General features: G+C 30.5%; 2 protein-coding genes across 2 annotated transcripts; both read right to left on the bottom strand.

Moving 5' to 3' along the window:
• On the bottom strand, positions 1 to 968 carry LOC108335688 (uncharacterized). Its single transcript, XM_017571794.2, has one exon. It carries the CDS (start codon positions 905 to 907, stop codon positions 287 to 289), a length of 621 nt encoding a protein of 206 aa, XP_017427283.1. The 5' UTR covers positions 908 to 968; the 3' UTR covers positions 1 to 286.
• A 6,383-nt stretch (positions 969 to 7,351) lies between these two features.
• On the bottom strand, positions 7,352 to 9,167 carry LOC108336994 (uncharacterized). The gene is made up of 2 exons (XM_017573433.2): positions 8,924 to 9,167; positions 7,352 to 8,837 (listed from the first exon to the last, which is right to left on the bottom strand). Exons 1-2 carry the CDS (start codon positions 9,146 to 9,148, stop codon positions 7,608 to 7,610), a joined length of 1,455 nt encoding a protein of 484 aa, XP_017428922.2. The 5' UTR covers positions 9,149 to 9,167; the 3' UTR covers positions 7,352 to 7,607.
• Positions 9,168 to 14,058: the final 4,891 nt, after the last annotated feature.

The following is a 14,058-nucleotide window of genomic DNA, read 5'->3' as shown; positions in this document are numbered from 1 at the left end:
TTATCCCAAAACAGATTTTATAACATCTCATGTTATACAATACAGATCCACTCTCTTTCTCCCACCAATCACCTCCGGGTCGGACTCTATTAACCCGACTCCACCACCCCAATAATTCCCCACCCATCACTCGTTCAATTTTAATAATAATAACCCAAAAAAATAAACACTAAATTTATCTGTTTAATCTCTTTTTTAAATTCCCCAAAATTTTTAAATCGGCCACCACCCATGATAACTAACTATAAGGATCGAATGTTCCAAAAATCAAACCGGAGCAAACAACTCAGCCGTCGAACCCGGTCTGGCTCCAAACGGCTTCGCGAACTCGTCTCATGTCGCGGCCCTTTAACGTGCGCCCCACGCCCTCGAATACCGAGTTCGACGCCATCTGGCGGCTGCGCGCCAGATACTCGTGTGGCGGAACCATCTCGGGGTCGTTATCGTCGAAGGCGTCGTCCATCTCGTGCATCAACTCGACCGAGTCGACGCGGAGGATCTTGCTCCAGTCAGGCACGTTCACGGGAGCTGACGTGGCCATTTGGTGATGGCGACCACGTGGCGACGACGACACGGTGTCGTGCTGCGCGCGGTACTGGTGGTGCACGATTCTCGTGGCGCCACCACCACCACCACTTGACCCATTCGGATCCTCGAATGCCAACGACAAACCCCCCACGTGACGGTGCCCCTGCTGTTCCCTGCTGTTCCGACGCCGCGGCCACTCGCGTGGCTCCCACTGGCCAGGCGAGGCATTGACGTCTCCTTCGCGGTCTTCCGGCGTGGACCACACGTCCTCTTCCCGGAACTCGGAGGGTTCGACGGCGGCGGAGCCCTGGGGTGAGTAGATTGTTCCGAAGAAGCGCTCGCTTCGGGCCGTGGCGGGGAATTTTCGACCCTTGGCCATTTGCGCTTCTTGTTCCTGTTCGTGTTTGGAACCTGGTTTTGCTTTGGCATAAGCTTTGAGCGTAGCGGTGGAGGTGTTTATATAGCCTCTTTTTCTCTCTCTCTAATTTCATTTCAATTTGAGTTTCAACCTCATTTTGTCTGCATTTCCTCCCATCCTGTTCGGTTAAAACTGAAGCTGTCAAAGTAACTAATACAAACATTTTTCAAAGTACATACGAAACAAAACATTATTCAACACTTTTATACACCTTGAGTTCTTTTTCAAATTATCACTCTTTATAACACGATTTTTATCAAATTCCGTACATCAATTATTCATACCATTAACTACGGGTCATATTCAAAGTACACTCATAATTCTAATCATTCTGTACTTTTGAGACGACTCACTTTAAAATGTTTACAATAATAATAAAATATTTTTTTAAGAAATGTCTCTAATTGTAAGTTTTTTAGATCAACAAATACCATATACTCTAAGGTTTTATAGCCTGACTTTGTCTCGCATGAAAATATTTAAAAAACATTACTTCATTCATTGAATTTGGATTTTCTCTCATACAAATTAAACATAAGAATCATATTTAATAAATCCTGATTATTTATTATACTTAGAGTGAAAATTGGATAACACGCATTTATAATCATTTGACAAACTTAATTTAATAAGGATAAAATAATCATAAAAAATAATTTTTATACTTTTTAAAAAAAGAATAAAATAAAAAATAATGTAAAAAGGTTATCTATATCAAAATATTTTTTTTTATATTTATTACTATATATCTAGCGTCAAAATAGAAACCAACTAAAACAATTAAAAAAAGAGGGACAGGGAATATTAGTGTAACAATGACTTTGCTAACTTTTATTGGATCACATTAAACACAACTAAAAGCAACAAAAGATCAAACTTTATTTAACAGGATTACTTGGGTTTATCGTGAATAGGAGATGATACAAATAGTTAATTATTTTTATGAGTAACGGTACGATCTAAATATTGATTTATTAATAATGAGAAAAATAAAATAAACTCATAGAAATATCTTAAAAAGAAAGGTAAAGTAATATTAGAAATCGTTTAAGAAAAAAAGTAAGAAGACTATGTTTATTGATAAAATATTTAGTTTCATTTCTTAATTGTCGTTCAATAGACATTTGAATAAAAGATCACGTTTTTTCAAAGAGAAATGTTAGTATCTACACCCTCTTTTGAATATTTTTTTTATTATTTTTTTTTTAAATCATAATTTTTACGCTCTCACTTTTTCTTTACAATTCCGACTCATAATTTTAGAAGTTTTAATAAATGTTAATAATAATAAAGAAATAAAAGTTCTAAATTTACTAGTCTTTTTCACTTTCTGGAATAGTTGATGTGTAGATATATATCCAATCATAACAATGATTGAAAATTACCAGCATCTCACTACTTTCACTTTCACGAATGAGTTAAATAAAAATGATTTATTTAATCATAAAAAAAACATTCATGTAAGCTTATTTTCCAGATAAACGTGAAATTTGTGTAATATAAAAAGTGAAAAAAAAAATCAAACATGTGAATATATAATTAAAAAGTTGGTTTTTGATGTATAAAAAAAATTCTATAAATGTTACTATAAAGACTATTGTTTATTGTAAAAAATAAATAAAATACGAGTGAAGTATATAAACAAGAGAGCAAGTTATTGAGAGAAAATGAGAAGTATCCTTACTCGTTATAACATTTGCAATAAGGATGTTTTAAGATATGTCTCCATCATATACTAAGAAATGGGTTTAAATGTTGTTACCAAAAAAAAAAATTGTAAAATTATTATTATTTAATTTACATACTTTAAATTGACATTGATAGACAGAGAAAATAATGCAGAAATGGCGTGGTTACAAGCAGGTTGGGTTCTTCCATCAAATTTCCATTTTTGTTGATGGTGGCTATAATTCCCATAAAAAGATTTATCTTTTTATTCACATTTTCAAAAGAAATCAACAACTTATGTAATTATTTAAAAACCAAATCACACTTGAAGAAATTAGTGGATTACAATATTTTCATCATTCTAGTCAACCACGTCATACTTCATAATTATTCTTTTAAATTTTCCTTCATTAATATTATTTTTAAATAGGACAATATCACACTGGTTGCAACACAACGATGGAATTGCCAGATGCAATAAAGATGGGAGGCTCCACGTGGGTAGCGTATGTGCAACCACTTACAGCCCACCACGTGTAAGATTCTGGAAGAAGGGGTCCGTTTATGATGTCTCAATCTGTTCCACGTGGGTACACAATGACAGGTTGTAATTTATTGTGAAAAATAAGGTTGCAGATTTGGAAAGAAGATGAAGATAAAGAAACACTTAATCAATCATGCTAATGACACCAAATTCAATTCAATGCCCATGGATTTCTAAAAGGCATCTTTTTCAAACAAGATCAATATCACCACAAAGACCCACATTCAGCGGTCCACAATTGTCTGGGACCCACACCGCTGCCACATGTCGTATTCTCAGTAAAATAATAATAAAATAAAAACATTTATGAAATAAAGAGCAGGGCCTTGGGCCCAGGCCCGGTTGGAGTGAGAAAGGTTTACCGAAATGGCGAACTGTAGTTAGGTCCGGAAGTGCGGGATTGGGTGAAGGGAAGTGTGTCTGCAAACTGGCATCTTTTAAATGCACTGTTGATTATTGATGAGAGGAGAGGGTTGGTTTGTTTCTTAATGGGCCTTAGATTGTGGAGTGGGCCAGAGCACAGGAAATGGTTGGAGATGGCAGGAGTGGGCCCCTGGGCCATAGGTCCAACTCTGTTAGATTTAGACCCCTCAGTGCTCGCAAGCATCCTATGCTGTGCTTTTATTCTGAGCCATGTATTGAAAAGTTGTACTTGGGAGTGGCAATGAGGTTTGTTTTGTTAGTGAAAGAAGGAGAGTGGGTAAAAGTTGAGACATTGCAACTCGAATCATTCACTGTTATGCTTTTATCTTTATCAACAACGACACTCCACAAACTGCCACGGTTATGTGTTACTTCTGTCACTCAATCTGGGGATTCCATCTCAACTTCTTTAACTATTTTTTATACCCTTTAAATATATTTATATCATATGTTTTATATTTCTCACATTTTTACCATATTACTAAATATAACAATTTTAATAAATTAATTATACGATAATTATTGGTTAGATAATTTAAAATATAAATTATTTTGTAGTTTAATTATAGGTAATTATTTTATTATAAAAATTGTTTTTTATTGGAAATAGTTATTTAAATGTTAAAAAGTTGTTACTTGAAAACTAAAATTAAAAAATAATTGTATGCACTAAAAAAATCTCTTTATTAATATTGTATTATATTATATGACATTACATTACGCAAATTAAAGTAGAGGATACAAGTTTTGTTTTTAAAGTAGCTCCAATTATTATAAATTAATTTTGAAGAGAGTGTAAATGATGCTTTTTATTTTAGGAAAAATCCGTCTCTTGACTCTTGTCTTTTTTATAAAGGTTCAATTTTGCCTTATTCAGATCAATGTAATTTTTTTATTATGCATATTTATCAATAAACTAATGTAATTGAGTCAGTGTATCCTTGTACTTTTTATGACAAGTATTTTATTATAACAATACAAATTTGTATTTTATTATAATAATCAAAATTTGTTTTCAGTTTGAAATGAATGAAATAAATTATTTTCAATGGTAATAATTAGTTTTAAATGAAAAAAACACTAATGGTTGATTTATTTCTGTTGAACTTTAATTAATTGTAATTTTGTTTTTTTTTTTAAATATGATTTTTTTTTACTACTATTTTAGTCCTTTAATATTTAATTGTATGTTGTTTTAGTTTTACAAAAGTATCATGTCAAGTTTAACATTTTTATAATTATTATTAAATTGATAAACTTATAATAGATATTATTGAAAAATTACAATAAATATATACAAAATTTCACATTATCATATTGATATGATATTTGATTTTTTATTTTTTTTTTGCAAAGAAGCAAAAGAACCAACATACTCGAGATAAGATACACTTTTCATTGTTTGGATTGGAAAGGGAATGGAAATAAAGAGAGTACAATGTTAAATATATTTGTTCCCTTTTAAAACAATTATTATATTATAATAATATCTTCATCTTTTTATTTATATTTTAAGGTCATACAAGTATATTAAAATTAATCGTGTATACTAAAATGTTTTGGAATTATTTCTAATAAACTATTTATCTCTCACATTTGTTAACATTATACACACTTATATATTTCCACTTTCTTTGATAGTAGTAAAATTGAAAGAAAAAAGTGATCGTTTTATCTATTTTTGATTAAATAACAAATAAATAAAATATTCTTCTACATAATTTTTCATAAATAAATAGATATTATATTTAATTTTTGTAAAATTATTTTGCTCTTGATTGTAAAGTAAATCGGTTGTTTAATATGTTCTTAAAATTAAACAAACAAAAGTAAAATGTACATCAACACAATAGACATGAACTTTCTGAAAAAAAAAATTACTAAAATAAATTTAATTATAATTACTGCTTTTTATAATAATAAATATTATATACTACTATTATTATTATTACAAATATTAAATATGTTTTTATATTTTTATATTTTTTTAAAACTAACTTATATTAAAATTTTTAATATAAAAAATAAATTAATATACTTATTAAATAGTGTGTGTTAAAAATACTGAATGTAAATAAAAAACAAGTTTTGAAGGTAAACAAAATGATTTATCCTACTTTTGTTTGAAGACATGGACATAAAACAAATTCTCAGTCTATTTGTTGTTTCGTGTTTAACCTTTGTTTTGCCACCTTCTGAAAACAAAGATCTTTAAGTTTTAAAATCAAGAAATCATTTTTGAATTTTCAGAATTATACCTTTTTAATATATCTCTTAATTTATATAATATTATTTTATTCTTTTGTCTTATATTCTCTTTTAATAATCCTCTCAAATTTTACTTTTTAAAGTTACCCCATTTCTAAATTCAGTATAGTCATACTTTCATTCACTTTTTTCTTGCGTTGAATTTAAATTGAACTACTTTTTCCCATTTCTATGTAAAATCAGTTTCATTTTATTCTTCTTTCACATCACATCCCATCTAATACATGCACTAATACCTTTATTATTTATAATAGTAGTAACTACATAGTGTTTTCTCTTATTAACAGTAATTTTATTGTAAAATATCACAATTCTCTCTTTTTTTTAATGGGCCCTGAGATATATTTCTTTTTTGTTCTTTCGGCTCCTTTAGTTAGCCATAAAAAAAATGTGTCATTGTGAGAGTTTTAACATTGGTCCACCAAATCCTATGGCAGCTATCATGAATGAATATGTTCAAATATTACACATCTTTACTACCACTTTTCATATCTATATCTATGCATCACCAATTTTATGCACATAATAATCGCCCTATATTTTTGTTTAATTTTGTTTAATGAGATGCAGAGGAGTAAAAATCATTGAACACCTTCGTTTGTGGAAGACTATAAATAAAGTATAATAAATAATATGAATTTGTGAAGAAAATATTGGAGTTGTGCAATAAACGTAACGAGGAAATAAGTTATTTCAATAAGAAAAATAATTATTTGACACACTTAAATTTTTTACATTCATTTGACATTATCCTTACTTACTTTTTACTTTATTTTTTCTTGAAAAAATACAAAACTTTACACTTTTGTGACCATTTTACCCTTGTTCTCTATATCAAATAAATGTAAAAGTGTGTCATAATATAATTTTTTATTTCAATATATGAATGAAAGAAAGGAAAGTTGTTGATTGTGGAAGCAATGACGTAGAAAGAGGAAACGATTCTTCTGTATATTTGAAACGGATCAATCATAAACTACGTTATAAAATATTGTTAAAAAAATATTTTTCTATTATAACGGGTAACACAACAACTTACCTTGGAATTTAACTTCACTTTCAACCTTATTTACATAGGTACATATAAAAAAACCATTAAAAATTCAATATTGGATGTTTTTATTACATAATTAAAAATATCATTTCTTATTTTAATTAAAAAACAAAATTGTGTTAACGAAACAGCAGCGTGGCGTGGATTAGGTGGGTCCATCATAAAGATAGCTAACCATATCTGCCAGCAAAGAAAGACACCAAAAATTATAGGCGCATCATCAGGCGCGCCGGATTCTTCTCCACAAACATTCTTCTTATCACTCTTAATCATTCAATCAATGTACCACTGGGAAAGCAAATCATCTCCTATCATCATTGTTTTGTTTTTACTCAAATAGCTTATAATTCCCACAATATCCTCTCATAACCATTATAATCATAAGCAACCAATTTATCATTTCATAAATTCTCCAGTTTGGGCCCCAAGGAAAGTAGGACCACCAATAGCATCAGTACACAATGCTCATCAAATTCAACAAATTCTCATATCACTACAAAGTCTGCATAACATGATTTCAAGGAATAGTAATACTTCTTTCTATCAATATGGTTTGCTCTCTACAACAGAATCAACACACTCATAATTCATTAATAAAACAACGGTATTCTCTACTAATATAAGCTAAAATCTGTGATCAGGTGGTGTTTCTTCTGCAAATTTGTTCCACAAACCACTTTAGACAAAATTAAATTAATGGAGTTTTACTCAAATCTGTTTGTATACTTGTTCTCTTTCAAACAAGGTCTTAAGTGCAACTGAGATTTCTCTTTTCGCACTCTTTCTTCCACAGGAATTATCTTGGAATTGATTTTGGGCATGCCTCGTGGCCATTCTATGCACCCTTTCATCCCACGAGTGATGTGTGGATTCATCGAGTCTGCAAAATTTCGTGGTCCCAATAATTCCCATTGTCTGAACCCACGGCTCTTAACAGAACGTGTTGCAAGTCTGACTTCACACTCACCAAAAGTAAGATCTTCGGAGTTTTGTTGCGCCATAGAAGAGTCAGAGTGTTTGCAACAACCATCCTGTGAATTTTCACAACATTCTGCTTCACTCCCTAATCCATTCACGTTTTGGTCAACATCGTGAAGATTATTGTTGAGGCGATGATCTTCATCAAGACTTACAATGTGGACGGTGGAAGAGGGAGCGGTAAGAGTGGAAAGGAAGCAGGGCTCAACTCCAATCACCCTCTCTTTAACTTTGATCTCATTCAAAGTGTCGAGAACAAGATTTGACTTTGTGAAATCACATGAAAGTTCAACATTGGGTGATTCAGGTGCAGCCAGTTCATCACCTCTTGACCTCAAGAAACTTTGCAGATGCGCAATCAAGTGGATCATCTGGGTATACTTATCTTCCAGGACAAGTTTGGCATCGAGTAGCTTCATTTGAATGCTCTCCTCTCTCCACATCTCTGCCATATGAAACATCTTCCTCTCTTCTTCCATCTCCTCACGAATCCCCTCCAGCTTAGCTCTGTCTTCTCCTATTTGCATCGCCAATCCGTTGCACACTTCCTCTATTATTTCTCTTTTTCTCCTTTCCTCCTTGTAGTTAATCATAAATTGCTCGGCATATAGTTTTGCTTCGGCCAACTCATGTACCAATTTGGAGTTAAGTGATTCCATCCTCTCTTTACTTCTCCTTTCCCTGGCTAACTTATCCTTCAACTCCTCCAACACTGCTTCGTTCTTCTTCAGTTCCCGACGCTTCCAGAGGAACTTTTCCTCCTCCAGCTTTTTCTTAGAGGATTTGCGTTCTGATTTGAGGTTGTTAATGCAGGTTTGAGCCCGAAGGAGCTCCGAGAGAAGAACAGAGACAACAGAGGCACCGTTTAATTTAGCGTCTCTGAGAAGCTTCCTGCTATCACCTTGTGTGGCCTCTTCCTCTATGCGCTTGACACGTGGTGGTGGAGAGGATTGAAGCTTGAGGACAGGGATGACGGAAAATAAGGTTTGTGAATGTATGAAAGTGAACGAATATGAATGTTGTGAAGTGAAGAAGTGTATACCTTGTGAGAAGAGGAACGGTGGAAGAAGCGGAAGTGCCATAAACGCGCCGCGAGCTTCCTGGCGGAGAGATGAATTTTGGGGGTGGAGCGGCGGAAATTGACGGGAGAAGTGGCGGAAGGGACGTGGCCGGAAGAAATGGGATGTTTGCGAGTGTTGTTCATTGTTTGGTTTAGTTGGAGGATGAATGTTATGATGTGATGCTGCTCTCCATTCATAAATTTCATCACGCCCCTCTCACTCTTTTGCATGAACCATTTTCAGTAGGAAAATATTTTTTTAACCATTTTTTTTATAACTTATTTTTTTAACCATTTTTTTATAACTTTTTTTTACGTAGGTTGATCTGTTTTAAATGTAGGAACGAATCAAATAATTTATTATAATTTTTTTATAGTATTTAATTCTATTTAAAAATATATTTAAAAAAAGAAAAATTAATTAAAAGGTCTCTATTCATTCGTAATTTAATTCCTAAACTCTTTTCAGTAATTTTAATTTTTCAAATTTTAATTACGTATAATCTATTAAATACTTACTATGTATATATATCATTTTAAATTTGTGATGTCGACTGTTTTATGGACATAAAGGTGAAATGGTTCTCCAATAATTTCCTTTTTTTTAACTAAATATATAATAATAGAGTTATAATTACGAGAATCTAAAGAATCTTTATTTATAAGTAAGATTGATTGAACTTTTCTAAGTATGAATTTGAATATGAATAATTAGATCTAAAATTTGTTATAATATTAACAAATGGGTCCATGATACTTTGTTAGATAACTTCTTATGATTCACATCTAAATTTGCTTTTAACAACTATAATATATTTTTAGAAACGTGTAACCATGACAAAACATATATTTCTCATGTTCATATTTTTTTTAATCCAATTTGATTTTGAGGTCCAAAAAGAAAACTTTAGTTTCGTTAAGTGTCAAGAAAAAAAATAAAAGCTTTAATTTTTTTAATTATTATTTACGCAAATTCTGTTTTGTTGCTACTTATTTTTTTGCCACTTCTTTATTTTGTTACTGTTTTATTTTTGTAAATTAGTTTTTACCAACAAAGGCTCAATATATAAATTCAAGCTCCTCAACAAATTTGATTTAATAAACTAGGTAACAACAACTCGTGTTTCTTAAACAGTTTTGCAGATTTAATTTCTACCTTTTCACTATGCTTATATTATGTTTGTAAAAAGTTCAAGATGTGATAATGGAAACGAAAAAGAAGCAGTAACAATACTTTATTAATCACTTTTTAAAAAAAAAAAAAACATCTTTACATTTTTTATCCAGAAAACCTTCCTCAATCTAAAGATATTTTTTTAAATCGTAAAACTATTTTTTCTCAACCTTATTATCATAACTATATAATACTTTTCAGAAATCTTGGCAATCTCACCATATGTAAATAGTCTTGCATTTGTGATGGCATGCTCATGGGGGTATCGCATCTTACAACCTACTAGGTTTGATTGTCCTAGTTTTCCTTCCTTTCTCTAATCTCTATTACATTTTAATCAATCATTTATTCACTACTTACTATACTACTTTGACAATTTCTTTCTTCAAAGCTACTTCATACTTGCAAATCCTACAGTATACCCATGTCTCTAATATTATCCATTTTAGTACATGTCTAGTGCATTTTAATCCCTTAATCATTATGAAGATAATATTACATCTTTTGACTTTTTTACTCTTAACTAACATTACAAACCTAATAATCATAATAGTTTGGGTAAAATTAGTCTTTAATTGAGTAAATTGGAGTGTTTGATCTATAGAAAATTTTGCATTATAAACTTGTATCTCCCTCTTTCAATGTAATATGTTATGTCTCACTTAGATGGCAGGTGTAAATAGGTTTTTCATTATTGCACAAGGTTTCCAAATCTGTCTTTCTTTCTTAACTTTTGCTAGGAGTGGAACATGTCTTATGAGGAAACTTTAGGCATGGAGTGAGTGGGTGAGTGGAGTAAAACATGTGTACTTTTAAGCCTAATCAAATTTGGCGTTTAATTCTTTGATATTATGCTTTTTTTGTGTATGTTGGGTCTCACTGTTCACCCACTTTCTCCTAATTGTGCCTATTTCAATTAATTCTGACCATAGCTACCATTAATAGAGTAGTAGACTGGTAGAAACTTAAATTGAAGAGCTTTTCTGACCCATCTCACTGTCAAACTCTCCTCCAATGATTCACATTCACAATGAATTTCAATTAAAATCATCCCTCACCATGTTTACTCCAGTTTATCTTCACTTATGTACATATTTTCATCTTATACATTCAGAATTTCATACAAAATAGAATTATTTATCTCAATGTTAAGAGATATTATGATTCAAGTATATGATCTATGAGATTTATTAATGGATGATAACAATAATGTATTTTAAATATCAATCTTTAATTCTTCTAAAACTTTTAAACTTTTTATGTTCAAGTTTCACATCAATTAAATATAATATTATATAAATGAGTGAAAAATTTATTTTATAAATTGAGTTATATTTTAAAATTTATTTAACATTTTATATGATTCTGATTGTTCTACCACTCCAAAAGATCTCTTATCAATGAAGGTATCTTTTGTGTATATAAACACATGTTCATCTCTCATTTTATCCAATGTGACTCAATAAATACATTTGCATGATAAATTAAATAGGTAAGTTAATTTTAAAAGGTGATGTTTTAGAATATGAGAAAAATTCTCACATTTACATTTTAGTGATTAATTAACATCATGGTTAAATAAATACATCTTATATTCACATGCATGATTTTTACTTTTCATTCTTCTTTAATAATTTATTAGATCTAGTTGATCTCAAGGGTTGTTGAGTACAAACAAAGTCCCGCATAAGATAAAATAAGAGATGAACATATGTTTATATACACATAAGATACCTCTATTGATAAGAGGTCTTTTGGAGTGGTACCAAAAACAAATTCGTGAGGGTTTAATTAAAATATCTTACTGGTATGAAGATCTATATATATGTACCTTTTATATTTGCAGTGTATTTGGTACGAGAGATCATCAAGTTTGTGATAAGATGATTTTATGTATTTAATTATAAGTTTTTTTTTAAATAAAAAAATTACAATTTTTTTAAATTCAAATCTAAATAAACGTCGCACTAAAATGATGTTAAATTCCAAAGATAAATTCAAAATAAAAAAAAATACCATACATTCATGTATAAAAAGCGAACAAATAAGTTTTTAATATTGATAATTTTTGTATCACTTGTCCATTTATAATATTAGAGTCTTGAATAGATAAATCTATAATATTTTTCTCTCTTGAAACATCTTCTTCTTTATCACAATCTACAATATAATAAAAAAGTTAACTAATAATATTGAAACACAAAATAATAAATAATTAAATTAAATTAGGTGGATTGGTGCTCACCACGGGTCCAACCCGGTGAGCTGAGTTGAAAACTAAGCCACATAAAAAATTTTCATTTTTTTCAAACTCAACCTGGCTCAAACCCGTGGTGAGTCGGGATGGCTCACGGGTTACAACCCATTTTGACAACACTAGTTTTATGAATTAATTAACTAAAATAAATTTATTTTTGAATACTTTATTTTTTTTATGAGAAGTATTTATGGTATTTTATATACACGTTGAACTTTTTTCTTATTTTTTTACTAAAAAAAGTTAACATATCCTTTTTTCCCTTAGCTTAGGGTATCAAAACAAATTAATATCTCAACCCTCTAAAATATGCGTTAGATTGAAACGAGACCATTACCAAGTGAAATTTCAACACAAACAAAATATAAATGTGAGAAATAAAAAAATAAATCATTATTGTATATGTCAATCATAAAGCAAAAACAAATATAATAGTATAATAAAACATCAAAATATTTAAAATTTGAAATTAAAAAAAAAAAACTGAACTCAATTCATCAACCTAACTTAACTTACTATTATCACGTTTTGTTATCTCGTGTATCCATATGAAAAAATTAAAGGAGAAAATGTTTTACTTTTCAAACTAAAACATATTTGGAAGGAACTCCAGAATAAACTACTTGCCCTCATTTTATTCAAATTTATGTTCATGTCTTAATGTGTAGGTTATTTAATTTTTGTTTACTTGGGAAAACACGTGAAATTTCACGTGCTCTTATGTACATATATTTATGGTCCTTGTAAGACATTTTCATTTATTATGTTCATATCCGTAAACTATTCATCCATTATTATTTTAGCTCAGGCCTGCATCACCTCTGCCAACAAGGAAAACGGTATAATACGTAAAATATTAAAGTTCACTGCATGACGACAAATTATGGTTCAAAAAACAAAAACTTTTTGACTGTTTTATTTACATATGCGTTGAAAATGTAATACCTCATCTCTTCCCTTTCGATAGCCGAGTGAAGAATGATGTTTGGATTGAGAAAAGAATAAGAATAATAACGAATGATTCAATGACCCATGATGCCTCAATAATATACATATATATATAATTTATTTTTTCCTTTTTCCTACTTGGCGTCTCAATCTAATGGCCACTCATAGTCATGGCATACTATAGTACCTAATTTTCTCTTCGTACTCTCCGATCATTGTCGTTTTGTGGACTGTGTTTGAGGTTCAAACATATTCAACTTAGGAGGTAACTCTCTTTGAAATGTAAGCTAAAATTATTACAGAAAAATTGTAATTACTAGGAACTTGTCTTATCTTTTTAATTTTGCAGCATCTCCCAACTTTTATATTGGATAAATTGAAGAGGAAATTGATTGACCAGGTATTTGGACCAGAGAAGATGGAAAATTTATTCACTCAGTCACTCATTAATTTCACACACTAACAAAAGATAAAGCTTAGTCGGACATAACATACACGTGTTTTAATAATATGATAGTATTTGGTCAAGGAAGCCACCTGCCGCGGCCACGACCAAGAACCAGACCACATTCTAGGTGCCGTCACAACAATTATAAATTATAACTCAACTTACATTATCCACATCCATTTCCTCTCTCTCTATATATGTACCTATGAAATTCAAACACATATCCACCCTCACAAAACTTCATTTTTAATAGCAAGGACTTAATAATCCTCTTCATTTTATTAATTATA

This window comes from Vigna angularis, chromosome 1 (genome assembly GCF_016808095.1).
Source record: "Vigna angularis cultivar LongXiaoDou No.4 chromosome 1, ASM1680809v1, whole genome shotgun sequence".
NCBI lineage: Eukaryota > Viridiplantae > Streptophyta > Magnoliopsida > Fabales > Fabaceae > Vigna > Vigna angularis.
The sequence above is the reverse complement of the archived record's forward strand: the minus strand, read 5'-3'. Positions and strand labels throughout refer to the sequence as shown.